This window comes from Aureobasidium subglaciale, assembly GCF_000721755.1.
Source record: "Aureobasidium subglaciale EXF-2481 unplaced genomic scaffold scaffold_3, whole genome shotgun sequence".
Classification (NCBI taxonomy): domain Eukaryota; kingdom Fungi; phylum Ascomycota; class Dothideomycetes; order Dothideales; family Saccotheciaceae; genus Aureobasidium; species Aureobasidium subglaciale.
Window position 1 is genome coordinate 966,051 of NW_013566992.1, and position 25,429 is coordinate 991,479.

The 25,429-nt window shown below is 51.2% G+C and overlaps 11 protein-coding genes across 11 annotated transcripts; 7 read left to right on the plus strand and 4 right to left on the minus strand.

Moving 5' to 3' along the window:
• The first annotated feature begins 26 nt into the window (after nt 1-26).
• Nucleotides 27-2,768, plus strand: AUEXF2481DRAFT_95182 (uncharacterized protein). Its single transcript, XM_013491548.1, has 3 exons — nt 27-259; nt 318-1,132; nt 1,187-2,768. The coding sequence occupies exons 1-3, from the start codon at nt 253-255 to the stop codon at nt 2,291-2,293; spliced, it is 1,929 nt and encodes a 642-aa protein (XP_013347002.1). The 5' UTR covers nt 27-252; the 3' UTR covers nt 2,294-2,768.
• Nucleotides 2,769-2,877: 109 nt separating this feature from the next.
• AUEXF2481DRAFT_492080 (uncharacterized protein) lies at nt 2,878-4,050 on the minus strand. The gene has a single exon (XM_013491634.1). It carries the CDS (start codon nt 3,801-3,803, stop codon nt 3,066-3,068), a length of 738 nt encoding a protein of 245 aa, XP_013347088.1. The 5' UTR covers nt 3,804-4,050; the 3' UTR covers nt 2,878-3,065.
• Nucleotides 4,051-5,435: 1,385 nt separating this feature from the next.
• Nucleotides 5,436-7,181, minus strand: AUEXF2481DRAFT_46117 (uncharacterized protein; the record flags this gene model as incomplete). The annotated part of the gene is made up of 4 exons (XM_013491470.1): nt 5,436-5,533; nt 5,584-6,873; nt 6,930-7,017; nt 7,068-7,181. The coding sequence occupies 4 exons, from the start codon at nt 7,179-7,181 to the stop codon at nt 5,436-5,438; spliced, it is 1,590 nt and encodes a 529-aa protein (XP_013346924.1).
• Nucleotides 7,182-8,318: 1,137 nt separating this feature from the next.
• AUEXF2481DRAFT_62740 (uncharacterized protein) lies at nt 8,319-10,062 on the plus strand (the record flags this gene model as incomplete). Its single annotated transcript, XM_013491492.1, has 2 exons — nt 8,319-8,886; nt 8,942-10,062. 2 exons carry the CDS (start codon nt 8,319-8,321, stop codon nt 10,060-10,062), a joined length of 1,689 nt encoding a protein of 562 aa, XP_013346946.1.
• Nucleotides 10,063-10,729: 667 nt separating this feature from the next.
• AUEXF2481DRAFT_37030 (uncharacterized protein) lies at nt 10,730-11,045 on the plus strand. Its single transcript, XM_013491430.1, has one exon. The coding sequence runs from the start codon at nt 10,768-10,770 to the stop codon at nt 10,984-10,986; it is 219 nt and encodes a 72-aa protein (XP_013346884.1). The 5' UTR covers nt 10,730-10,767; the 3' UTR covers nt 10,987-11,045.
• Nucleotides 11,046-11,071: 26 nt separating this feature from the next.
• AUEXF2481DRAFT_37031 (uncharacterized protein) lies at nt 11,072-12,493 on the plus strand. Its single transcript, XM_013491431.1, has 2 exons — nt 11,072-11,981; nt 12,045-12,493. The coding sequence occupies exons 1-2, from the start codon at nt 11,198-11,200 to the stop codon at nt 12,224-12,226; spliced, it is 966 nt and encodes a 321-aa protein (XP_013346885.1). The 5' UTR covers nt 11,072-11,197; the 3' UTR covers nt 12,227-12,493.
• Nucleotides 12,494-14,792: 2,299 nt separating this feature from the next.
• Nucleotides 14,793-16,730, plus strand: AUEXF2481DRAFT_2459 (uncharacterized protein; the record flags this gene model as incomplete). Its single annotated transcript, XM_013491215.1, has 3 exons — nt 14,793-15,216; nt 15,411-15,475; nt 15,528-16,730. 3 exons carry the CDS (start codon nt 14,793-14,795, stop codon nt 16,728-16,730), a joined length of 1,692 nt encoding a protein of 563 aa, XP_013346669.1.
• Nucleotides 16,731-16,894: 164 nt separating this feature from the next.
• Nucleotides 16,895-17,406, plus strand: AUEXF2481DRAFT_492037 (uncharacterized protein). Its single transcript, XM_013491635.1, has one exon. It carries the CDS (start codon nt 17,058-17,060, stop codon nt 17,322-17,324), a length of 267 nt encoding a protein of 88 aa, XP_013347089.1. The 5' UTR covers nt 16,895-17,057; the 3' UTR covers nt 17,325-17,406.
• A 432-nt stretch (nt 17,407-17,838) lies between these two features.
• AUEXF2481DRAFT_77474 (uncharacterized protein) lies at nt 17,839-20,901 on the minus strand (the record flags this gene model as incomplete). Its single annotated transcript, XM_013491520.1, has 3 exons — nt 17,839-20,082; nt 20,131-20,328; nt 20,385-20,901. The coding sequence occupies 3 exons, from the start codon at nt 20,899-20,901 to the stop codon at nt 17,918-17,920; spliced, it is 2,880 nt and encodes a 959-aa protein (XP_013346974.1). The 3' UTR covers nt 17,839-17,917.
• A 735-nt stretch (nt 20,902-21,636) lies between these two features.
• AUEXF2481DRAFT_62796 (uncharacterized protein) lies at nt 21,637-24,423 on the minus strand (the record flags this gene model as incomplete). Its single annotated transcript, XM_013491497.1, has 3 exons — nt 21,637-23,145; nt 23,371-24,138; nt 24,193-24,423. The coding sequence occupies 3 exons, from the start codon at nt 24,421-24,423 to the stop codon at nt 21,637-21,639; spliced, it is 2,508 nt and encodes an 835-aa protein (XP_013346951.1).
• A 274-nt stretch (nt 24,424-24,697) lies between these two features.
• Nucleotides 24,698-25,376, plus strand: AUEXF2481DRAFT_2462 (uncharacterized protein; the record flags this gene model as incomplete). The annotated part of the gene is made up of 7 exons (XM_013491216.1): nt 24,698-24,755; nt 24,820-24,842; nt 24,897-24,930; nt 25,016-25,050; nt 25,109-25,135; nt 25,189-25,258; nt 25,312-25,376. 7 exons carry the CDS (start codon nt 24,698-24,700, stop codon nt 25,374-25,376), a joined length of 312 nt encoding a protein of 103 aa, XP_013346670.1.
• Between the last annotated feature and the right edge of the window lie 53 nt (nt 25,377-25,429).

Here is a 25,429-nt window from a genome sequence, read left to right on the forward strand (position 1 = left end):
AGACGGTAAAGGCTATGGGAAGCAGCAAGCGCTTGGTCAGTGAAGGTGCCGTTAAGGATGGCGCCAATGCTTGCACGTAATGATCGGGGTAGGCTCTAGGTAGGTCAATTAGCATCGACCGGTTTCTTCTTCACTGCTCAGTGCTCATCCCAATTCACTCCTTCTTCGCCATCATCATACTTTTCACGAATTCAGAGACGCGCCTGTTTGGAAAGCTTAGCATTCATAGGTTTGTCGACAAGAGAGACAGAAATGGCAGGTACGTTGACTTATCAAGGTTGTTTATCGTCGAGTCTTGCTGAGCAGCAACCTCACAGGACTACCCTTGAGCATCGCTGCTCCAGCAGCGGCGGCAGCATCCATTGCATACCTCCGAGCAAAGACCAGTTGGCCCAGCGACTACGCCCTGCTGAAGGCCACACTAGTCGGTGCACTCTACGTCCGAAGCTGTGTCAAGAACGACCGCGTCAATCTCTTCTACGAACTCGAGAAACACGCCCTGAATCCAAAGACACGCGACCACTCATTCCTCGCCATCCCGCCACACGTCCCCAAGGACATCGCAACACCAGCCGATCTGAAGGGTCTACAAGCAGCAGAATTGAGTTATGCAAAGGTCTATGAGACGGTTCTGAAGTTCGCCGCATGGCTGAAGCAAGAGCATGGTGTCAAGAAGGGCGATATGGTCGCCATTGACTTTACCAACAAGCCCGAATTCGTCTATCTCTGGTTTGCCTTGTTCTCATTGGGCGCAAAGGCTGCTTTCATCAACACCAATCTGAGGGGCAAGGCATTGCTGCATTGTGTCAAGGCTTGCGAGGCCAGGCTGCTGGTCGTGGATCCTGCTATCGAGGACGCCTTGACCGCCGAAGTCACACAAGAGCTTCAGGGCTCGGTGAAGACAGTCGTGTTGGATGCCGTCGTTGAGACCAGAATTGTTGCGACCACGGGCTTGAGAGTGCCTGATGAAGAGCGCGGAGGCAACCAGATGACCGACACGGCCGTCCTCATCTTCACCTCTGGAACCACTGGACTGCCCAAGCCTGCCGTTGTGCCCTGGAAGAAGTTCTTGCTGTCTGGAAAGACTGTGAGCACCTGGCTTGGTATCAAGTCGACAGACCGTTACTACACTGTAAGTTTCCATCTCGCGTCGTGTTCGTGACAACGAGAGCTGACAACTGTACAGGCAATGCCTCTCTACCACAGTTCAGCAACCATTCTCAACATCTCAGTCGTCCTCCATGCAGGTGCAACAACAATTCTCTCTCACCACTTCTCCCCAAAGACTTTCTTCGCCTCCGCCACTGCCTCGAGAGCAACAATGATGCAGTATATCGGTGAAATGTGCCGATACCTCCTCAGCACTCCTCCCTCACCCTTCGACAAGGCTCACAAGATCCGCCTGGCCTTTGGCAATGGACTGCGCCCAGACGTCTGGCAAAACTTCAAGGAACGCTTCAACATCCTCGAGATTGCAGAGTTCTACTCGGCCACTGAAGCCGTGGGTGGCACTTTTGTCAAGAGCAAGAACAACTTCGGTCTCGGCGCTGTGGGCAGAGCAGGAACAGCAATCACACTCCTCATGGGCTCCCAAACCGCAATCGTAAAACACGACGTCGAAACCGGGGAACCCTACCGCAACGCTACTGGCCTCTGCGAAAGAGTAGGCCCCGAAGAAGCAGGCGAATACATCAACGCACTCGACCCCAACAACATCCGCGACAAATACGTAGGCTACTACGGCAACCAAAAAGCCTCGGATTCGAAGATCCTGCGTGATGTGTTCAAGAAGGGAGATGCGTGGTATCGCTCCGGCGACCTTTTACGCAAAGACTCCCACGGAAGACTGTTCTTCGTCGACAGAATCGGAGACACCTATCGCTGGAAGTCTGAAAACGTGTCTACTAATGAAGTAGCCGAAGCCCTCTCCACTTCTCCTCACATCGAGGAAATCAACGTCTACGGTGTTGCTCTGCCCAACCATGACGGCCGCGCTGGCTGTGCAGCCATTATGCTGAAATCCCCTCCTACTTCTCAAACCATGAAGGAGATTGCAGCCCACGCACGGGAAAAGATGCCCAAGTTTGCGATTCCCCTGTTTTTGAGGGTGGTTAGGGAGTTTGAGGTTACGGGCACGGCAAAGTATACCAAACATGGATTGAGAGAGCAAGGTGTCGATCCTGGGAAGACGGGAGAGGATGGCATCTTCTGGTTACCTGTAGGCGCGGACAAGTACGAGGAGTTTGGAAAGAGGGATTGGGATGGTGTTGTGGGCGGTGGAGTTAAGCTTTGAGCAAACGTCTTTTATGTCGTGTGCTGATTCAAGCTGTGTATCTGTACTATTACACTTGATGTCTTTTTCCCTGGCGTCGTTTCCTCTTCAACCCAAAGACCCCCAAAGAACTTCCCTTTTTTCCAAAACACCTCATTTCTTTAGCAAAAGATCTTTGAGAGAGCAGCAGCAGCAGCATCTTCATCCAATCCTTGCTTCATCATCTCTGTATGCTGCAACACAGCATCTGCAAAAAGCACTTCTTGGCTTGTCCCCTCGGTACCCATAAACATATCCCCGACTTCCAGCCTACTCACCTTTTCCATTGTTCTTGCCGTCCAGACTTGTTCAAAGGATCCCTTCGTGGGGAAGAGTTTTCCTGGAGCATTTCCATGAAACGAGTGTGTGTATGTTAATTGGTTGGGTAGAATAGTGGTGGTGTTTGCAGAGTCCGAATGATGCGCGCGTCTAGAGAGAACCACCACTTTCACTTTCGAGGGAGTTCAGAGGGAAAAGTGATGAGGATATTGGAGGTACGAAGCTGGTTCAGAGTCCAATCGTTGTAGGTCTCGAGATTAAGTTCGGCCCCTGAAAGAGTGAGCAACTCTTTTTCGGAAGTCTCGAAAGACCTTTGGAGGATTGTATTGTGAGACCAGCTTTGTGGAGTGGATCGCGTGTGTTGACGTGATTGATGGATGCGTGCTTGCGCCGTGCCAACCAGATATCTACTGTGTTTGCTCGATCAAAGATCACTGAGCTGGTGTGCCTTTGCGAGAGTGGGCTTGAGTTCTATCTACTCTTTGTCCGTCACAGTACCATTATCTTTGGACTTGACCTCTCGAGCTCTGGCAGCAGCGAAGATATTACCGATCTCGCGCTTGTATCGCTCATAGTCCTCCAACTTTCCGGTAATGAAGCCATCAACATCCTCATCCCAAAGTTGTGCGAGAGCACCAACATTAGAATTCGCGTCGATCCTGCCTTTGAAGAACTTTGAATAGAGATGGTCTCGAAATATGGCGGGAAAGGCATTGATGCTGGCTAATGCTATGAGATACCAGAACCTACCCGTCTGCCAGTCCTCTCGCAGCCGCTGGCTGTACGAGCTGTCCTGTCCTTGCAAAGCCTCCTCATCTTCCAGAGTGCTTACGAACTCATCATACTGGGCTTTGAACTCGTCCAAGTTGGAGCTCTTCATGTCGTCTATAGCTCGGTCAGTGAGCCAGTTCGGTACTCGAGTCACATGTATCGGTCCGACTGGTGCGAATTCGAGATCGATCAGACCAACAATGTTGCAGTCATCGTCAACGAATATATTAGCTTGGTGCATATCAACCAGACTGAGTACGAAGGGTCCATGGCGAGAAGTCTGATCGAAGAAGTGAGGCACAAGTGCTCTCAAGGCTACTAATGATGACAACTGTAAGATTCCGTCTGCCTTGTCAAGCATAGCGTTGGGTTGATGACGCATACGGCTGTCCTGATATCTAATCACGTCCTGAACAAAGGACTCGGTAGAGCCGTAGGTCATACCCTAGACACATATCAGACTTTTCCTGAATCAATGTCGAGTTTGGGAATCGTCCAAATACCCTGGGTATACATGTTGGGACATTGTACTTGTTCCAGAACCCAGTCCAATCGGAGAGAGGCCGATTGGTGAGCGAGACTGTACCACTATTACTCATGGTCCACGAACCAATTCGAGGAAGCGGGAGTCGTGCCATGTCAAGCATCATCTTCGTCATGCCACGATATAGGTTGTTTCTTCGACGCTTGTCATGACGGTACTCTTTCCAGCCCGACGATAGCATTTTACCATTGTCTACCCACTCGAGAAGCAGGTATCCAATCTCGGTAAGATCGTTCCGCTGATAAGCATAGTATGGCGAGAGTATCTCTCCGCGCAGCCACGCCAGACCACGACGTACCCGCCAACTCAATCGATGAAAGACTGACTCATGTTCGACAGCTTTGAACTGGAATACGTCAGTAAGAGATATGGCATTTGGAACATCTCAGGCTTACCGATCGCCCTCCTGGAAAGCCAATGCCAAGTAGACGAGGTGTGGGAATAGATGGACAGTTCTTTTGTAGCCAGACGTACGTAGCAGCTTCGCATCGAAGCTTCTCATCGACGAAATCGGCGTCAGAATGTTCAGATTCTCCAATCGGTAGGGGTCCCTGATGACAGCAGTACGCGGGAGTCGTGCGCTGTGTGAACTATCAATATCCAACACCAAGCAAAGATTGAAGGATCCATGTATCCAATCCTGTGGTTCGTCAAGTACAAAATCAGACGTCGGTATACCGAGATGACAGGAGATCAAGTCTTCAATAAGCGGCTTGCGTAGATAGAGATCATTGTGCTTGAATGTTGCAATCTTTTGTGGCATTTGGAGCGCGGGTATCACGTCCAGCTCAATTTCTAAAGCCTCTGACTCGGTCAAACGCCCCTTAGATGTTGAAATGGTGAAGACGTCCATGTTTGAAGACAGCGGTTGGAGACCTTGGCGTGTGACTGGGATGGCGTTATCAAACAGGATGTTTTGGAAGCTGGCGGCAAGAGCGCTTGTCGAAGGGCCTAAAGACGCGAGACTTTCGATACAAGTACCGAGCTGTGTACGTAAGCGGAAGTGTCGCGTTTATCAGATGGAACGATGGACTTAGGAACCTCCTGGAACAGACAGGGGCTTGGTCTTCTTATCACGTGAATTAGGTGCCGTCAAGCGCGTTTATGCAAGACGACAATGTGAGTACGCTCAAATATATTTAGATCAGGAAGTTGCCAACGTGAGCTCGGTGTGTATATTGAGAGATACCTTGACTCAGTTCATGCGTCTGCGCTATGTATCGCCATACAGGTTGACAACAAACCCTGCTTGACCTCGGCGTCGGTGAGACGTCGCGACATATCGAAGGAGCAGTACCAATTTCTGATTGGCACAAGAGACCGACACGCAATGTGATACGAATCTCTAGCCGGTGAGAGACACCAAATATGTCGCTAGACATGCAGTCGCCAAGTACATATAAGAGATTCGGCGGATTCGAGGAGTACTTTCGGCTGCCATACTGAAGCACATGGGACTTTGACATGGCAATGTACCTCGACCATACTGTACTATACAAGTATTCATTAATGTGCTTTATGAAACGTGTACTACTCTCCTTGCAGAGGCTGTCCCATACCGCCCAGTGTGACCATCTTTGTGACCATGTACTCGTCGATGCCAATCTTCGAGCCCTCGCGACCGAAGCCTAGGGAACAATTAGCATGAATACAATCTCTGAGCTGTGTGATGACTCACCTGATTGCTTGACACCTCCAAATGGTGCAGCAGGGTCACTGATGATACCAGTGTTAACACCGACCATGCCGACTTCAAGAGCCTCTGCTACGCGGTAGACGCGCTGGATGTCGCGCGAAAAGAAGTAGCCAGCAAGACCAACTTCAGAATCGTTGGCAAGTTTGACGACTTCGGCTTCAGTGTCGAAGGCGAATAACCCGGCCACAGGGCCAAAGGTCTCCTCGTGGGCGAGTGCCATATCGGAAGTCATGTCACGGATGACTGTAGGCTGGAAGAAGTTGTCGCCGAGGTCAGGGAGTTTCTGTCCACCAACAAGGACCTTACCGCCGTGCTTGACAGCGTCCTGAACGTGAGCTTCGACCTTGCTAACAGCGCGGTCATGGATCAGAGGACCGTGAGTGACACCCTCGTCATAACCGTGGCCAACCTTGAAGTTCTTGACCTTCGCGACAAATGCTTCACAGAATTTGTCGTAGATGCCTCTCTGAATGTACAGGCGGTTGGCACAAACACAAGTCTGACCAGAAGAGCGGAACTTGGAAGCGATGGCACCATTTACGGCGGTTTCGAGATCGGCGTCATCGAAGACGATAAATGGAGCGTTGCCACCGAGCTCAAACGAGAGCTTCTTGAGGGTGTCTGCGGACTGCTTCATGAGAAGCTTACCAACTCCAGTGCTGCCAGTGAACGAGACCTTCTTGACAATGTCGGACGACGTGATGGCCTCTCCAACCTCAGGGGTGTTCTTCAGAGCAGTGATAATGTTGACAACACCAGGAGGGATACCGGCACGGACGGAAAGCTCAGCCAGAGCAGCAGCAGTGAAGGGAGTCTCACCAGGAGACTTTGCAACAACGGTGCATCCTGCAGCCAGAGCAGGGCCAATCTTTCTGGTGATCATAGCAGCCGGGAAGTTCCAGGGAGTAATAAGACCGCATACACCGACGGGCTCCTTGAGGGTAAAGACTCTGTTGCCAGCAACAGTGGCAGAGATGGTATCGCCGTACGCTCTAGGAGCCTCCTCGCTGAACCACTCAAAGAAGTTTGCAGCATATGTGGCCTCACCCTTTGCATCGGCCATGGGCTTTCCATTCTCCCATGTGATGAGTTTCGCAATGTCGTCGGCGTTCTCAACCATCAGGTCGTACCACTTGCGCAGCATCTTTGCTCTTTCTCTCGCTGTTGTCTTGCGGAACTTGGGGAGAGCGGCAGCGGCGGCGTCAATGGCGAGTTGTGCGTCTTCCTTGTTCATCTCGGGCATCGTGCCAATCGGCTTGTGTGTTGCCGGGTCTGGCTTGTAGTCAGTATGACGGTTCCAGGGCCTTTTCTGATCCATCTGGACCCACCATTGACCTCGAAGGTCTTGCCCGACTTTGCGTCGACCCACTTTCCATTGATGAAGGCCTGCTGCTTGAAAAGCGACGGGTCCTTGAGCTATACAAGATCTGTCAGCATTGGTACGGGTCAAGGTCGGGTCGACGTACAGGAGGTACACTGTGTCCCATGGCGTATGATCTCGAGGCTATGCTGATGCGTGTGACTGGCTGGAAGGATGACCTGAAGGCAGGCTTTGCGACGATGCGAGAGATGAAGGTCATGGCAGACTCGGGCAGAAGGTGCCTCAACTGGGTGAGCTCAAGTCCTCGGCAGACGATAGGCGGGCACTTTCTGTTGACGATGACGATGCCGTGATGCGGGGAAAGCTCGCCGAGGTCTTTGTGTATACCTGTCTTTCTGCTGCGACGACTTCTCTTTGAAAGCGATTGTTTCTTGTCGTCGGTTGAATTGGCAGAGCTGCAAGGAGAGATCGGCTTCTTCAACTCCTCGTGAATACTCGTGACTCAAAGAAACCACCTACATCGCATCGGCTCTATCGATAGGCCAGCTTCGGTGACGGCCTTCTATGTGTAAAATCTTCGTCTGTACTTTCCCCTCATGGACCGACCCCTCGCTGCTTCGTCGGCCGTCGCATTCCGACTTCTTTGGCCGCAGCCTTCTTGACCAACATCGTCTTTTTCAGACGGACATGTAGTCGTAGGTGTCGTACACTGGGCGGAGAGTCTATGATGTGCTCCTCCATGCCCTTGACGGTTGAAATGCCACAGCTTACCGCACGAAAGCCTGAGCTCACCACTTTGGGGGCCTCTCCTGCGCTCGAATGGAGTTGGCATTCAGCCTACCTAGTCAGAACCTCGCACTTATGTCCCAACATGGCAATGTAAGACTGCGTCATGATCGTTTTTGAAACTATGCACACGTTCAAGCCTCGTCCTTGTCCATTTGTCGCTTCGGCGGAACTATGTACTCCTTCAATTATATAAAGTGGCCACAATGTATGGCACAAGCATGACTTTGCCCCGTATCGGCCGAAAGCAATTGACTTTTGTGGGAGACGCGGAGCAACTTTACGCCCACGGTCATGAAATATGGCCTGTCGCTCTAGTTCAATAACTTTAATGCTTCTCTCCACGATTGGGCTGCGGTCTTTCATCTCACCGTCGGTGCAAGAGACACTTGCATGTTGGCTGGAGTACTCTCAGCCGCAACGATGTTATTCGTGACGTTCGAACATGTGTGTAAGATACAAAAAGGCGTGTTGTGCGCTGTGTGAAATTTTCCGTAGTAACATCAAATCCAACGAGTCGCAAGTAAACCATCTTCATCTGCTCATCTTGACAACCATATTTTGCTTTCTTTTGCTTCATCTCAACTCATCCTCAAGAAGCCCATACGATATGGCCACACTGCATGATGACCATCGTCCATCTCTACTCACGACAGAGATCAAGTCTCCTTTGGCAGACTCACAAGCGCAGGACGACCCACCCATCGATGAGTTTAAACCCGACTTTCGGTTCCGTCTGGCCTGGGCCTCGCTACTCATAATCGTTCTGATGGCCGCCCTGGACGCTACTTCGCTCTCTGTTGCGCTCGCCAAAATCGCCAACGTGCTCCATGGAACAGCCATCGAAGCTTTCTGGGGAGGCACATCGTTCCTTTTGACCGCCACTGTTTTCCAACCTGTATTTGGCTCCATCAGCGGTCTCTTTGGTCGCAAACCTTTGCTCTATGTCTCCCTGGTCTTGTTCTTCATCGGTGCCATCGTTGGGTCGGTCGCGCCACGTGGAAAAGGCATGGCGGTGCTTCTGGCTGGCCGCAGCATCCAAGGCATTGGCGGCGGAGGTATCATTGTCCTGAGCGAGATCATCCCGACAGACTTGGTGCCTTTGAAGGTTCGAGGCAATTACATGAGCACGGTCGGTGCTATGTGGGCTATAGGCAGCGTCTCCGGTCCTTTGATGGGTATGTAACAACTTATTCGACCCTACTTACTATGTCACTGACAAAACTACTACAGGGGGAGGCTTTGCCACCAACGACACCAACTGGCGCTGGATCTTCTGGATCAACATTCCGTTCGTCGTCATTGGCGGCTTGATGATCACTATCTTCCTGAAGCTCAACAAAGTCTCCGGCACTGCCATAGACAAGCTGAAGAGAATCGATTACGTGGGCATTGTCGTCTTTGTGGCATCCACCACGAGCGTCTTGATTCCTTTGACTTGGGGTGGTGTTATGTATTCGTGGTCTAGTTGGCGCACATTGGTGCCTCTGCTCGTCGGAGCCGCCGGCCTCGTCTTGTTTGTCATCTGGGAAGAAAAGTTCGCCGCCGAGCCTCTCATTCCGTTCGACATCGTCAAGTCGGTGAACAACGCTGCTGTCTACTTCGGAACCTTCATCCACGGCATGATCTTATGGTGCATGCTCTACTACGGACCTCTATACTTCGAAGCCGTCAAAGGTTACTCGCCCATCCTATCTGGTGTCGCATTGTTCCCAGCAACATTCACCGTTGCGCCTGCCAGTATGGTGGTCGGCATACTTGTGACAAAGTCAGGAAGATACAGATGGTCTATCTGGGGCGGCTTCTTTTTCGCTACCCTCGGATTTGGTCTGCAGTACATGTTGTCCCCCAACACTCCAACCGTCGCTTGGGTCTTCTACTCAATCATCACTGGCGTCGGCACAGGACTGTTGTTTCCGGGATTGATGTTTGGCGTGCAAGCTGCTACAGACGAGTCGATCGTCGCTCCCGCCATGACATTGTTCGCTTTCTTGCGTACTTTCGGCCAGGCTGTCGGAGTGGCTGTCGGCGGCGTCATCTTTCAGAACGAACTCAAGAAGCAAATCTCAAGTCATGCCTTGATCGCGTCAAACGCAGCAGAGTGGGCAAAGAACTCAAGTGCCTTGGTAGAGATCATTGGCCACATGCCGGATGGGCCTGCCAAAGATGCTCTCATCCAAAGCTATGCTGACGCGCTGAAGATCGTGTGGGCAACATGCTGCGCACTTGCTGGGGCGGGACTTATTGCGAGTCTCTTCATCAAGGGCTACTCTCTCGATCGCGCTCACGAGTCGAAGCAGCAGTTTGCCCGGAAAGAGAAGAAGTCCGAAAAGGTACAAGGTGCAAATGTTTAGAAGTACCTACTCGAGTAACGCGTTAATGAGACCATGCAATTCTATCAACTGTTAAGAAAACGCTCGTGTGCCATCAATCTCCGTGAACTGCCCCTAGCTGTTTGGTGATTGTGGTCTGCTACCCAACCAAGTAATACGAGGCCTACGACGACTTCAAGTATCCTCGTCGATGAAGCCGAAATATGCTTCAATGTCACCAGATGACCGTAAATCGCAACACAAAGAGGAGCAGTGGGGCGGAGAAGCAGGCAGCGCCCAGCCCGCTCTCAGCCGCCGTTGTCCGCGGTCCGCGACGATGTCGCAATCGAAATGGCATCCGAGAAGGAGAGACCTGTCTCTGACTCGGTCTCAGTTGATTTCATCTTCGAAGCCAAACTGTCTCTCCTTGAGCTGTAGCACGTGTCCGCCCTAGACAGCTTAGGATTGGCTATTTTCAGTCATGAAGAAAACGCCATTTTCGCATCACAGTTCGTGTTCCAAAGCTGGCGCCTGACGCGCAGCGGCTTTTTCTCCAGCCCCTTGTGCAGCCATAGATCTTGGCACGAAGGGCCAGAACCCGTTTCGTGAAGGATCTGGAGGCTTTGCTCTTGCCAATCTTAAGACATGCATTGCAAAAAATGCTTGTCGCGCCAATCCCACGAGCGTCTCTGCAAGCGCTGCGGGGATGATGGAGAAGTGGTTCATGAGTGTTGCTGGGTTGTTGAGATGAGCACACCATATTCGCGCGCTGGCGGCTCATGGATGTCACTCCAAGCCTGCTCACAGCTGCTTTTTCCTTCTGCTGAAGTTTGGCAAAAGGCAAACTCCCCTCTTCAAAGCCAACCTCGGGTCACTCGAGGTCGTTGCAGCGTAGAAGTGGAAGCTGGACCCGATCGCACGGTAGCGTGCAATGGTGTCTCGTTCCTATTTGATGACCACCATTGACCCGTTTGAATCTAGGTACATGTCTCGAACGCTAACAGTAGGCTTCCATAACATCAAAGCCACTTTCCTATATATATGCACCTCGCCAAATCTTACTGCCAGCGTCAAAAACGTGCTCGTGAGATATATACTCTAGACTGTGCCGTGGCCTGTCACTCTCCTCAATCACGTCCTTCTACCGCTGTACATCACACTTCAACATCAAGTCAACATGTCGGAACAAACAATACTGTCAGAGAAACAGCAACTGGCACGGGAGCTCGAGAAGAGAGATGCACAATATGCCGGCCTAGAGAGTCAGAATGCGGACTCCCCACCTCCGGCACGACCAGTGTTCTTACTGCTATGGCTGTTGTTTGTCATTGGTACCGTCGCTACTATCGTCTCTTCCAACTGGAGCACACCGGAGGCCTTGATCAGATCTCAGAACACACTACTGAAACCGACGAGCATCATCGCAACAAGCACGTCATTACCAACCTCGGCACCAACGAGTACATGCGACAACCTCACTCTCCGTCGTGAATGGCGAAACATGAAGCCAAGAGAGCAAGCACGTTACCAGACAGCCATGCGTTGCCTCCTGGAACTTCCTTCCAAAAATGGCAAGACTGGAAGCAGACTCGGAGACTTCCTGTCTGCATACAGCACATCCGGCTGGCACGCAACCCAAACCACCGACTATCTCCCATGGAACCGCTTCTTCATGCACACGCTCGAGACCTCTCTACGCAGCGAATGCGGATATAGAGGAGACATGCCTTATCTCGACTGGACGGTCGCTACCGACAACGCCGACTCCACAGACGCATCCGCACCGGCCGTATCATACTCCCAAGCCGCCCTCCGCGATGAAGCCGCAAAGCAACATCTCGATGCCGCGCTCGTGTCTGAAATTGTATCTGCCGACAATTACGACGACTTTGCCCATGTCCTTGAAGCTCGTATTACCTCCTTGGCACCTTTTGACTTTTCGAGCTCTGAGCTGCCTCAAGGTAAGATCACCCAATAATCTCGTACTGTGCTGAGTTTTAAGCTAACATCTTTGTTTCTTGTAGATCCCCTTTTCTTGCACCAGATGCAGGTAGATCGTCTGTGGTGGGTTTGGCAACAACAACACCCCAACACTGAGATGAGAGTTGAGGATCAACGTGTGAGGATTAGCGGATTCAGAAATTCTGTTGCTGTCAAGAGTGTTGCGTCGACAGAAGGTTATGACCTTTGCTATCGCTATGTGTAGATGCCTGATTTTTCGGATCACACCTTTTCACGTTTACGACCTTATAGATTTGCTTTTGCATGTAGCATTTTAGCCATGACAATATTTGTACATTCCGATCATCTGGCTCCAGGGATTTGCTGTTACTATGCCTGCACCACTGCTAACCTCCAATGTCTATTCTCCTCGTTACTGCCGCGCGGTTCACTACAGTCGTTCGTAGATCAAGTTTCTGCAAAGCGCTTGACACGGTGCCCGCGGCTCCAATTTAAGCTCAAGAGGCCTCAACCCCCACAGATCCGAAAGACGCGCACTTTGACTCCCTATACCGATCAGGAAACTCCGCCATTCCATTGGTCAGTTTTGCGAGCTCGAAAAAAGTATATCTATTCGCGGGTCATTTGAGGCGCGCAGTTGATTGCCATTCCAGGAAAATAGTGTCGGCATACGGTTGCAACGGCTGTCAATCTGTCAGAACTTTAGGGGTTTCTTTTGTTCGTATGCTGTAAGGGACGGTGCAGCTAGTATGGTGGTTCGTTTGTATAGGGGTCGCTCGATGTGACTGAGATTGGATGTTGTGTAAGGGCTTGCGCAGGGCTGATATTTCGCAGCCTCGAATCCAGCTGTGAGATAGGGGAGAATGGCTTGTGCGATGATCTTAGCAGCTGTTAAAAAGCGAAAGTTCAGGACCCCGTAAACACAAAAATCTGGTACATAGCTGGGAGCTCGTTCCATGCTAAGAGACCTGAAGAAATTGTGGCTGATACAGATGCGAGTGACAAGGGTGAAAGATCGGGCAAAGATATCGCGATGCCGACTCAGATCTTAAGGCGACCAGGTTGAGAAGAGGTGGTGGGTATATTCGTTGATTGACTCCCCCTCGGCACATCTTACTCGGCGACAATCATTTGTCCTACTTCGCGGTCGCTTCTCGAGAATTTGAACATGATCGAGAGATAACTCGGGCACATGCCGCGCGGCTATACGAACTAGAGCACGTGCCATGCTCGACTTTAGAGCGTGATAGCAGAAGCCTGGTGGACACTTGGTACTCAGAGACAATGAACTCTCCTGAGCATGTTTAAACAGTTACCATCCATCCCATACTTGTTCGACAACGAATGGTGCTTATAGCATTCTTCGTCAGGAAGTATGAACTTTGTTCAGCTGATCCAGTAAAGCCGAGGTAGATCCGACAAACTTCGGTTCTTGGACCGGAGTCTTCCTTTTCTTCCATCAACACAGTCAATCAGTCCACGAGACTGTGCAGTGCTGAGAGAAAGAGCAAACGAAGCATGTCGATATATGTCATATAGTCTTTGCCTTTCCATCGTCACGATCATCTTTGAAGGGAGCGTGATGTCAGCTTCTGGGGCGACGTCGTCTCCTGACAGCCTTATAACAATCTGCACAAAAGCACCTCCCGACTCTTGCGTCACCCTGTGTTTTGCGTCGCTCTAGTGTGGTTCTCTTTGAGAACGACCATGTACAGGCGATGCGAGACGTCGATGGCAGGCGTGGCAGGGTGACACCTTCCCGTTGTAGCACCACCAGAATAATGTGAAGCTTCAGCCATCTCGGGTCTCTTCACGTTGTGTCCCATCCCGTACTTGACAGCCATCAACATTGTCATTGTCGCTGATCTGGAGTTCGTACTGGTATTGAGTGTCCGAGCTGTACTGTATCGTCGACACCACCATTTCTCTTTCCAAGGTCCTGCTCTTCTCCTGGAACCTCGAACGATCGTGCACCGGCCTATCGACTATCGTCTTCGGCTCATCAGTTCATACCATATCAATCGCTGGTACAGGATCGTCCGGTACAGAAGCAATTGCAGCGACGTCTGGAACAAAACGGCGGCCTCTAGTCGGGGTCAACAAGATACCGCTTGACTCTGCGTTCAAGCGTCCCAGTCTCGTCGCTATCTCAAAGCCAGGAGGTCGACTACCAGACATCGTGCTGCCCGCCCGGTTGTCTGATCTTCTTGTAATCAGATCATCAGTCCAGTGTCGACGTCTTCCAGAACTCTTCCTTTCTGTTGAGGGGGCACAGGACGAACAAGGAAGAGCCGAGAGATTGTATATGGCGTTGCTTTCCGGATCGATCAGCAGTTTCTGGGACTTCTAGTGCAGGCCTTGACGTCCTCGTCGGCATCTTTGACGATCTAAGAAGCTGGAGGCTCTCGATTCGGTGTCGTGGTTCGTGATTGATTGCAACTTCCGTCAGGCGACAATAGAAGAACATTTCGTCACGAGCGAGGGTGAACTCAAAGGACTGACCAGCTCTCGATCAAAATCCGATCAATCATCTTCGATCACTTCGGTGCCATCGTACTGGTCTAGCGAGCGTCGGGAGGTCTCGAATCTGGAAAGTTGTCGTTTGGCACGCCTTCGCGTCCGTCATCTGAAGTCTACATCGAATTTGTGTCAGCAAGGCTTCATCGAGTAGCCAGTGGGTGGTTGTTCGTTCTCTCGAGTCCAACACAAACCATTGATCGACAAGGCTCGGGTTGTTCTCAGCGAACCTGTTGTGCTGTTGCCGTCGGAACGAAGAGCCTGGCCCAACGCGCCGAGCTTGAGGATCGAAGATGTCGTTCTGCATAAGCTTTCCCTTCGCTCAGAGGACTCGTGAGGGTCGAGAGGCTCAAGTAGCTGGTCGCCCACTCTGGTTCCGTTCTGGACTGATCCTAGATGTTGACCAGTGTCAACAAAATCTTGGCTGTGGATGGAGTTTCGATCAATCTGGTGGAACCAGTTTCTTGAACTACCTCGAGCGTACAACAAACATCGAAGACGAATCGGAGGATAGTAGTAGGCGTCTGTCGATGACTACTGTGTCTCTTCTGCGTTTAATCTCTGGGAAGGAGGCTGTTACTGCCCATAATACTGTCCCAAAGCCACTAGCGCCCGCACAGACCTCGATCATTCAGTATCGAGTACCATCATTGAACAACCACGCATCTTCTTCCTCTTTGACTGAACATACCAGGATCTCGAGTCCTTGTACACAATGTAAGTATTATTTCCTTCATTCTCGGCCGCCAGTTTTCTGTATCTCGATGACGTGTTTCATGTTTCTCAATTTTATCCTGCCTTTTTACAGCTACATTTGGGAGAGGGATCTTGCACTTGGAGTACAGCTACTACGTGCTCTTCCCACAAACCCTCCATCATCATGACCCGGGGCTCAACTGACATTAGTATAGCATCAACATCCCTCCTGGACCTCTACCTCCTGAAAAGTTCTTCTTGCCTCAACGCAGGCATAGATGTAGGCTTCATCGGTCCCTTACAGTACCCTTGACCTGACTGACCCGCTATAGACCCTCCCCTCGACCGCCATCATGGACGGTCAAGTACCCGGCGACAAGGGTCGCGGAATCTCGAGGGGCTCGGCCACCCTCAGCACCGTGGAGAGCCTCCTTGAGGCTTATGCTGCATCGCAGCACAGCGAGGCCTCCGGCCCGTTCATACACGCGGGAGACCTCGACAGGCAATCATATATAGATGCCCGCATGGGTGTCTCGGCGGTGCCTCGCCCCCTCTTCGCCCCCGGCCCTGCCCCCAGTCTCCTTCCCCCTTCCCCCGCCCACCTCCCGGCTCCGCCCCGTGTCGAGCTCGAGGAGAGCGACGAGGCAGTCCCCACGCCGCCAACCCGGATTCTCGACCGGGAGAGACCCGCCTCCGTCTCTGGCTTCTTGTCGGCCTTGGGCGCTGGTGCCTTCGCTGCCGAAGAGTCTGATCATGAATCCGACTCTGCATTTGAACAGCATGAAGACGAGGTTGTCTCTGCTGGTGAAGTGAGCGTTTTTCAGCCTTACGAAACGAGTTTTGGCAGGTACAAGTTGTTTCCTTCCACAGACCCGGCACCCAGACTGCCACAACCCGTCACTCGCCCGGTCGTGCCTGCCAGATACAGATCCCGCTATCGTGAGCACCTGGACGAACCTACCTCACCCACTGTAGCGTACGTAGACAAAGGCAAACAGAGGGCGGAAGAACCTGCCACCGGTGCCGTCGACACTAGCCCGCCCAAATCAGACGTCAGCTACCCTAGCGATTGCATCCTCACACCCTACAAGCACTTCCTCCAGAACGGCCCTCCCCCCGGTCTGGAAGATCGCACGAGTCCACAATCTTCTCCAAGCATCCGCACTCGTTCAAGCACTTCGTCGATGGCCCCAACCATTCCCATCAGTGTTTCCGGGTACGATGACGATCAAGACCTGATGCTCAAGAGACAAGACAAGATCACACCCCGTGTTATTGAAGCTGGTCGTACGCACAGTCTCGCTAATGACAACGATTGGCTACAAAGAGACAAGCAAGGAAAGTTCAGATCATGGAGTCTATTCATCGTCTGCACTATCATACCATTCGCCTTACTCCTACTCATCTTTGGCGTTCTCGACAAGACCATGGCGAAGCGTTGTGGTGCTCATTCTCGTCCTACTCTGGTTCAGAAGAATGTTGCAAAGTATGTTTGCGTTGTCGAGGTTATTTTCTGGCCTACCCTAGCGGCTTAGTTGGCTGGCGGGTTCCGTCATTGACATTGAGCACTGCTCTATCAGGGATAAAGGAATAATCCACAGGCAGAGATATGAGAAGGGAATCTGTGTGTATAACGAGGGAAATGTTGATCTGAGAGCGGGAAAAGTGGATGCAGAGATACGATTTTCAAAGGTTCTATGGTGGTGTCATTCCTTTTTGCTGGATGAAAGCGAGACACAGACCATCTGAAGAATGATTATGGATGCTGAAGACAAGCAGAGAGGCTTCTGTGCATTATTCATGGCTTTTATGGCTATGGGGGGATTAAGAATATACACGCGAGATGAACGTCGCTGACGAGGATGATATGGAAACATGATACTTTGCTCTCGAACGATTGCGCAATTTGTGTACAGCGATTTGATTCAGTGATATCATGTCTCCCCTCTCATGCTCTCCAGGCTCGATATACACCGTGTAGACTAGCTGTGGATATGCAGAGTGATTTTTGGAAGAGTGTTGATATCGGGAGAGAGTATAACATCTCACTACTCTCAGTGAACCCATTGCAAGTCCCAGAAAAAATCACCTTCGTCTTTCCACACAGCCTCTTCCAATTCCTTGAGTAATCTATCATGCTGGAGATGGGGGGTTCAGAGCATTTTGGATCCTCTGGCGCCTATAGAGCAGATGTCTATCTCCCACATTTCGAGCAAACATTATTTTTAATTTTTTTCAGCTGTTCTGGAAGGAATGCACAGTACCTTTTTCCAAAGTCTACGTTAGATGTCCGGGGAGAGAGAGGCAATAAATATTTCCATTGCTCTCAAGTGCCACAACTCTGATCTTTAGAAAAATCACTGTGCATTTTTCTTTCTTTTTTTTTACAAAGCCCTCTAGACCTTGTTATACTCTGATGCTGGAGATGCGAGCAGAACGATGATTCTCGCGCCTTGGGACAGATTTATCTCCTGCCTTGAGTTGTAGTGTTTATTACAGTTGTGGAAATGCATAGTTATCTGTTCTCTGCCAGCTTGAAGAAGGAGAGCACAACATCTAGCCTCTTTCCAATAATGGTGCTCGTCACTCAAACACCATCTTGCATATTCACAAGCACCAAATCGCCCTACACCGACGAGGGAGAGCAGTAATTGAAGATTACGATTGCAAGCCTACAGAGAAAAGAGTGACAAGAAAAGAAAAGATTTTTAGTCCCAGCATCTCAAAACCCAGCACCGCCCCAAGTCTCATGCTGCTGCTGCTGCCTCTGCTGCTGCAAACCCTGCCCATACCCCTGCTGTTTTCCAATCTCTCCCACATCAAACCCATTCTCTGCACTAACCTCAAACGAATGCGCAAAATCATGAACATCAGTCTGGCTCGCATACGCATTTGTATGACTAGCAAACGAATCCTGTCTCTGTGTCCCGAAATCCTGTGTTTGCTTCTCAGGCAGGGAAAAGCCGTCGTGGTGGGAGAAGTTGAAGGACTGATGCTGAGGTGGGGAAAAGTGGTCGGTGGAGGGCAGGGCGACATCATTGGCTTCTGTGTCTGGAGGGAGGGTGGAGAAGCTTTGGTCTCGGGATTGGTGGTCGAGATCGGAGGTGGTGTTGCCGGCACCGGGGAAGGCTTGGTGAGCAGATAGTGAGAAGGAGTTGGGGAGTGTATTAACGTCGAAGGTGTCTGTTAGGCCTCCAGCGGCAGCAGCGAGGTGGTCAGCTAGGTTGGCGCCGCCATTGTCAAAGTCTGGGAAGGCTGCAGTGGCTGGTGAATGAGGTTGACTGAACAGGGCGGCGTAGTCTGTTGGAGTGGCGGTCGAGCTTTGCATCCAAGGTGTCGTAGTACGAGACGGTTGTAGGAGTAACGGATCTGTGGTAACAAGATCAAGATCAAGGGCATCGAATGCTGAGGAAAAGGCGGCGGCGGCGGAAGAGTTGGGGAGAGGCTGATGTGGTGACAGAGCGGAGCTGTCGAGGGAGATGGAGATGTTGCCATTGCTAAAATCAAATGAATTGACATCGTGAAGATGATGCTGTTGGAGGCTCGATCGGGCACCGTGAGGAAGTAGAGGGTCAAGAACGGTCGAAGCGGGGTGGTCGAGATCAGACGTCGAGGTGGGCAGTAGCCAGGAAGTGTTGTACCCAGCAGTCGCTTGCGTATCGTGAAGGTCGATGGGCGAAGCCAAGCCATTCGCAGCATTGTCCGAAGGATCTGGATATGCATGTTGTGTTTGTTGATGATGTCCGTTGCTGGGTGCGGAAAAGTCGAAGCTGGCATAGTCGTGGCTTCCACCATAAGTGTCCTGAGCGCTGAGAGCACTTTCCTGACTATCACTCGCAGAGAACGAAACCTGGCTCACGCCTCCAGCAGATAAAGGAATCGCGTCTTCATACGCGCCAGTCATGTCGAGATACTGCCATTTCGTCACCGCAGCTTCCTTACTTGTCGCATGCGAGAAGGAGAAGTGGACTGTCAATACTACTCGGGCTTCTCCTAGCTCCGTCCTTGCAATAATTTCTTGAACGGCAGTAAGCTCTTCCAAGGCCGAAGATACTTCAGCAAGCTTCTTGTGAAAGAGATCCTGTCTGTCTTCGGTGCTCTCGTCTTGCTGCGAGGGACGATGTTCCAGCTCCCTGGCTTGTCGTTGAAGAAGGACGACGTGGTAAAGATAGCGCGCCCAAAAAGTACTGGAGAAAGGCACATAATACTGCACCATCCCTCCATCGCTCCTCGTCTTTGAATTGTAGTGACCATGGGAGTCTACCTCGAGACCATCGTTGTGTTCGGATACCTCTGCGGCATCACACTCTCGGGTGAAGTTTTTCCAATCCTCATGCATCTCTTCGGTCAACTCATAGTCCTGGTTGTCATAGAAGCGACGATTTCCCGCTCTATCACAGTACATGGGTCGGCCGTTGAGATACAGCTTCGTGCGGCTACTGATCGAAACGGAGGGGTCGCGAGCCGGAGCTTTCAAAACCCAACTGATGGCCAATTCTGTATCGCCAACTAAATTCTTGGAGTGAAGCATGATAGGTACGTGAAGAGCCAGGAATTTGCCACTAGCAAAGCGTTCGGCTGGGATGTTGGCAAGTCCAGGGAAGAAGGTGTAGAGTTCTGCTTGAGTCTGTACGAAGAAGTTGCTGGGACTGAAGCCTTCCGTGGCGCTGTATGTGTGCAGCGTCTCCGATGCTTTACTAGAGCGCATGAACATGCAGAATTCCTCGGGCTGAGGATCGAAGGGAGATGGGAAGGAGAAATTTCGGTGGTGCTGCAATAATCCAGTCTGCATCTGGCTACCAGGATTGTAGACCGACGCTTTCTTCCGAGCAGCCTTGCTAGCTGCCGACTCTTTCCCCTCGCCAGGGGTAGCGAGAAAGCGCATGACTGTCACATGTTAGTGTCATCTCAGCAATAATCTGCTACATTGCTTACTGATTGCCTCATTTTGCACGAACGGCTTGAGTACCTGGATATGGCTCGAAACCTGCTTTCTGGTGCGAACGTCTCCGGTGTTGCGGAAGATGTAATCTGCAATGAGTTCGTTTCTGCCCATCGCCTTTGCGTCGTCGTTGTGTTGTTCTCCCGGAGCTTTCGCCTTCTTACGACCACAAGGAGGGTGACGACAAAGTGCTGGAACGGAGCTACGTCAGTAATTGGGCTTTGATGTGATGGACCCATCTACGAACCTACGATGAAAGCATCTTCGATATGATCCGGCCACTTTGCATCTTCCTTGTTGCCCTTCTTCTCCTTGGGCTGTCGATTTCGATACTTGATGTAGCCATCACAGCGCAAGAATCTCGAAGCGAGAAGTCTGGCCTTCCTCTCTGCCGCTTGGTCCATTTCCTGATCATCAGAAAGCGTACAACGTATACCACGAGACTTGCCGCGAGTAACATTGCTGAATAAGTATTGAGAGCTAGGGTCGTATCTTTGTGCCAGACCGGCCATCCACGGGTAGTGAGGCTTGCCCGGTTGACCTCGACCGAATTGTAAAGGCTGGTAGTCCGAGCCCCTAACACCAGCCGAACCACACGTAGAGTCATCGTTGATGTTGGCGTAGTAGTCCTGAGTAGTTTGAGTTTGCAGATACCCGAGTTGTCGATTACCACATTGCTCTCTGAGAACATGAGAGCCTTGATCAACCTCAGTCCATAACGGAGCATTGGATGGCACAACTGGAGTTGAGTGGAAAGATTCCATCTGGGAACAAGCTTCGAGGCAAAGAATGAAGTGTAAAGAATGGATTGTGTTTCTAAGAATGCTGATGGTAAATATGAGATACAATGAGAGAAAGAAAGGATCGTAAAAGTTTGATGTTTGGAAGGAACGACTTGTGAGAAGAATAGCTAGTGGATTGGCCCATTGCTATTGGATCGGTTACATGTTTATAGAATTGATCCTCATCCCAGGGACATCTACAGAGGCCATGACCCGTGGATCAATCTCGGCAGGGGTCATGGCCTTCGGGGGAGGCCTACAGTGACAGGCTGAACTTGCCGTAGGAACAGGCCGGTGGTCGCGCAGCGCCACGGATACAACCTTCTGGTGGAATTCATCATTTCATCGACAGCAGGGGTTCCTACATGACGTGTGGGGGAATATGGACGATCACTCCAAGTAGCGCTGACTGTTCCGGAAAGGGAACATGAAGGTGGTGGGCTAATTTCACCTTCCACACGATACAGGAATGCGATCACGCAGGAGCCTTCACTGAAAGGGTCTCGATCGACTCCTGCACGTGCGAGTACGTGACGAAAGGGCTAGCACCAACCTTTATCAGAGGGACGTTGTCCAATACGCCTGGTTGATTACCAAAAGAAACCTGCCAAGTGAGCAAAGCCAAGGGAGAGGGTAGGTGTAAGATTGAAAGGTGAGAGCGTACAAGCAAGGGAGCCTTTCCGCATCCCCCAAAGACCACGAAGTTTAATGCTGCACTCACACCTCTTCCAAACCATCTTGATCGTCGCCAATACGGATCTTCTTGCGACCGCCGCTGGTGAGCTTTTGCAAAGCGACCTTATTAAGCTGAGCGCCGGCCTTTTTGGCCATTGCTTCAATTTCGGCTTCGGCGTCTTCAGGGTCTTCGGCGGCGAAGTCGAGAACCAGTCTACGACCAAGCAAGTGAGTGTCGCGCAGGGCATCCATTGCGTTCTCCGCTTCCTTCGGCGTAGTAAAGTCTGCAAAAGCAAAACCGCGGGCTCCTTTATCGAATTTCTTCGGCACGCGGACAGAACGGAGTTGACCGTAAGCAGCGAAAAGAGCGCGCACGTCCTTCTTGGTCGCTTCGAATGGCAAGTTCTTGATGATGATCTTGGTTCCCCGGGCAGCAAGCTTCTTAGCCTTGTCCTCTTTGCGGCGTTCTTCAGCAGCATCAGTAGCCTTGTGCGACGCACGAAGCTGGAGCTTGTGACCATCTAGACTGTAGCCATCCATTGCCGTGATAGCAGCTGCGGCTTGTTGCTTGCTGGCAAATTCCAGGAAACCGAAACCCATACTGAGAACTTGGCCAGGCTTCTTCACGTCTGTCTTGGTCTTGACTCTTGCAGTCAGGAAACCAGACAGAGGGCGGAAAGTATCTGTGAGACGGTCTGTCGTTGTGGTGAAGTTTAGGTTTCTGACAAACAGAGTACTTGTAGTACCCGCAGACACCTCTGTACCGGTTTCCTGTAGCAATTCGCTAGCGGAAGCCTTGGCATCGAGACCAGCCTGGGTGGTCTCTCTGTCCGTGCTGTCAGTCAACGGGGCGGTCGCCTGGAACAGATCCTTGGGCGCCTTTTCAAGGAAAAGCACTGAGGTGTGAATCTTGCGGTAAGCAAGAGACGCGAATGCAGCACGTGCTTCGGGGGCGTGTTCGAACTCAACAACAGCAATGGTGCCAGAAGGAGGCATCAAGAATCTCTTGATCTTGCCATGCTGTTCGAACAGTTCCTTGAGCTCACTAGCCTTGGTTTCATAAGGGAAGTTCTTCACCAGGATTGCTGTGTCGCCGCGTTCCCGCTTCTTGAATGCATCCATGTCGACACCATTCTCCTTAAAGTATGACTTTGTCTCCTGGATGACGTGAGTTTCGGCGTGCGCCTGCTTGACGGCTGCATCAGATGAAGTGGGGTCTAACAGTTCAGACTTAGACACGCCGAGACGATCAGCCACTGAGGACATAACAGCGTCGGCATTCATGTAGAGCGAATTCCAGTTGAAGGTAGCAGAAGCAGCCTCACGCTTTCGCTTAATGGCTTGCTGCTTTTTGATGGGAAGTTTCGAAAGGGCAAAGTCATCTAGCTTGTCCTCTCGCTTGGCAGCAGCAGGAAGAATATGTAACAAGCGACCTTGGAAAACCTTGCCATCCATTTCACGCAATGCTTGTAGAGCGCTGTCTGCATTGGCAAAGTGAAGGTATGCGAAGCCTTTGGTTGCTCCAGTTTTGGGATCGATTGGTACATGAACCTAATGCCATAATGTATTAGCCAGCTGCTTGTGAATATTGATTGCAGATATGAATGTTTTGCAAGCTGGTTCGTTTTCAGACTAGAGAGGCATCTACTAAAATACTCTTCCTGAGTTCTCAGCATCTGCACATAGTGCATAAGCTGTCCCTATCAGGTGTTCATCCTTGAACCAGCACGCTTGGCGTGTGATGAATTGAAAAGAAAGAAGGAATAAAGTGCTTACCTCTTCTAGATTGCCGAAGCCAGTGAAAGCGCCTCGCAGGTCGTCTTCCTGGGTAGCGTAGGAAAGGTTTCGAAGGTAAAGGCGTTGACTGGCTCGGACTTTTTCTTCGACCTCGTCTGTCGGTGGTTCGGGTTCGTCCCCGAAGCCCTCAAACTCTTGTTCTTTCGGTGCATGCTCCGCCTCGGGGATCAGCTCGGGACTGAGTGATGCTGCCACTGTATATGATGGTTGAGTGGTCGCAGCGGCTTCCTCTAATTCTTGGTCATCTGCGAGACCGAGAAGTCTGCTTGTTCGTGAGCGCATCCAATCGTCGTCATTCATGACTGTGTCTTGCTCTGTAGCCGGCTCGGCACTCGCATCTGCTTGCTCAGTTTGTATTGTGTCGGGCTTGTCAACCTCCATGGCATCTGTGGTGGTAGGTACTGGTGAAGGTTTCACGGCTGGGGCTGCACTCTTCGACTTCTTGGGCACATTCTCATACTCGGAGTCACTGTCGGCCTCGGGCACAACGACCTTGGGGTCGAGCTCTTGATTGGCAATGCTGACCTCTTCACCTCGAGTACCACGAAGTTTGGAAGGGGCCTGCATAGCAGTCAAGAACTCGCTCAGCTTCGGGTCCTTCTCTTTGGTCTCAGGTTCAGGAGTGGCGCGCTTTCGCTTGAGGTTGGCTACAATGGGTTCGGCATTCGCGTTGTATGCTGGCAGCTTGGCCATAGCCAACGGATGTTGTGACGATTGACCTTGTCTCCTTGTGGGAGCCTCACCGATCTGAGAGAGGAGTTAGCAGGTGAGGACTGGAGGGGTAGGGCTTCAGCAACATACGGGTCTGGCCAGCTCAACGCCGATCTTGGACATGCGGATGAAAGTACGGTTGAAGTACTTGACAGCCTTTTGAGCATCTTCAGGCGACTTGTATCCGACATAACCAATTCGGCGCTGAGGAAAGAGTCTGGCGTCGGTGACTTCATATTTGCCAAAGTGCTTCTTGAAGTCTGCCTCGCTCATGGTGGGGGGTAAACCCCGTACGAAAATACGTGATGACTCTGACTCCATGACTGGATAGCTATCAGTTGCTGAAGATAAGGAGCGACTGAGATAGAGAGAAGAGAGGTTGATAGGGAAGAGAGATGATGTAAAAATTTATGGCTGCGTCGAGATTGTCGAGATTTGCGCCGCGGCGATTTTGCGGTCCGGCGATTTGCTCGGCTTTGCTACCTCTGCTCGGACCCCCATTGCGACGCGACAACTCCCAACATCATCCAGCCTGTCCCCAAACATTTCCCTTCAGGAGTCATAGAGTAGGAAAGTGCAGACTCACATCATCACAATGTCCGACGAGAAGAACACAACAAACCAGCAGCTCGAGCAGTCCGAGAGGCTCGAGGGTAAGTGAAGATGCTGGTCGATGAATAGACAAAAGGGGCAGTTGAGCTAATGCTTTGCTCACAGCCCAGGTCAAGTCTGCGGACATGGTATGATTTCTGTGACTCTTTTACTGCGCATTCGTAGCTCATGTCATGTTCCAGACCGACGACATGCAGCAGGAAGCCATTGAAGTTGGTAAGTCATGGGATTGTGGAGAACGTTTATGCGGAGATGGATGGATTGAAGGCAGGCATGTTGCTAACCAATGTCTGGTATACAGCACAAGAGGCTATGGAGAAGTTCAACATCGAGAAGGTGAGTTCGGTTCCGACTGCATGAATGATATTGCCAACAAACGCTGACTGATATTTAGGACATTGCACACCACATCAAGAAGACGGTTCGACATTACGATATGGCTATTTTACGACACTCAGACTAACCGCTATACAGTTCGACGAGCGCAAGGGCACCACCTGGCACTGCATTGTCGGCAGAAACTTTGGCAGCTTCGTGACTCACGGTAAGAAGCTTGTGCTATCTGGGAAAGGTAATATGGCTAATGACATCGAACAGAGACCAAGCACTTCATCTACTTCTACCTCGGACATTGCGCCATCCTCTTGTTCAAGACTCAGTAGAAGCGCAGTTGGAGCAGAAGTACAAACGACGTCGGGATACCCATGGAGTCGAG

Bases quoted from the DNA above. Each gene is read 5' to 3' on its own strand.
- AUEXF2481DRAFT_95182 (XM_013491548.1), top strand. The intron at 1,133-1,186 runs GTAAGTTTCCAT...ACAACTGTACAG, and splicing joins CGACAGACCGTTACTACACT to GCAATGCCTCTCTACCACAG.
- AUEXF2481DRAFT_492080 (XM_013491634.1), bottom strand. From the start codon at position 3,803: ATGACCTACGGCTCTACCGAGTCCTTTGTTCAGGACGTGATTAGATAT.
- AUEXF2481DRAFT_37030 (XM_013491430.1), top strand. From the start codon at position 10,768: ATGAGCACACCATATTCGCGCGCTGGCGGCTCATGGATGTCACTCCAA.
- AUEXF2481DRAFT_37031 (XM_013491431.1), top strand. From the start codon at position 11,198: ATGTCGGAACAAACAATACTGTCAGAGAAACAGCAACTGGCACGGGAG. The intron at 11,982-12,044 runs GTAAGATCACCC...TGTTTCTTGTAG, and splicing joins GAGCTCTGAGCTGCCTCAAG to ATCCCCTTTTCTTGCACCAG.
- AUEXF2481DRAFT_492037 (XM_013491635.1), top strand. From the start codon at position 17,058: ATGATATGGAAACATGATACTTTGCTCTCGAACGATTGCGCAATTTGT.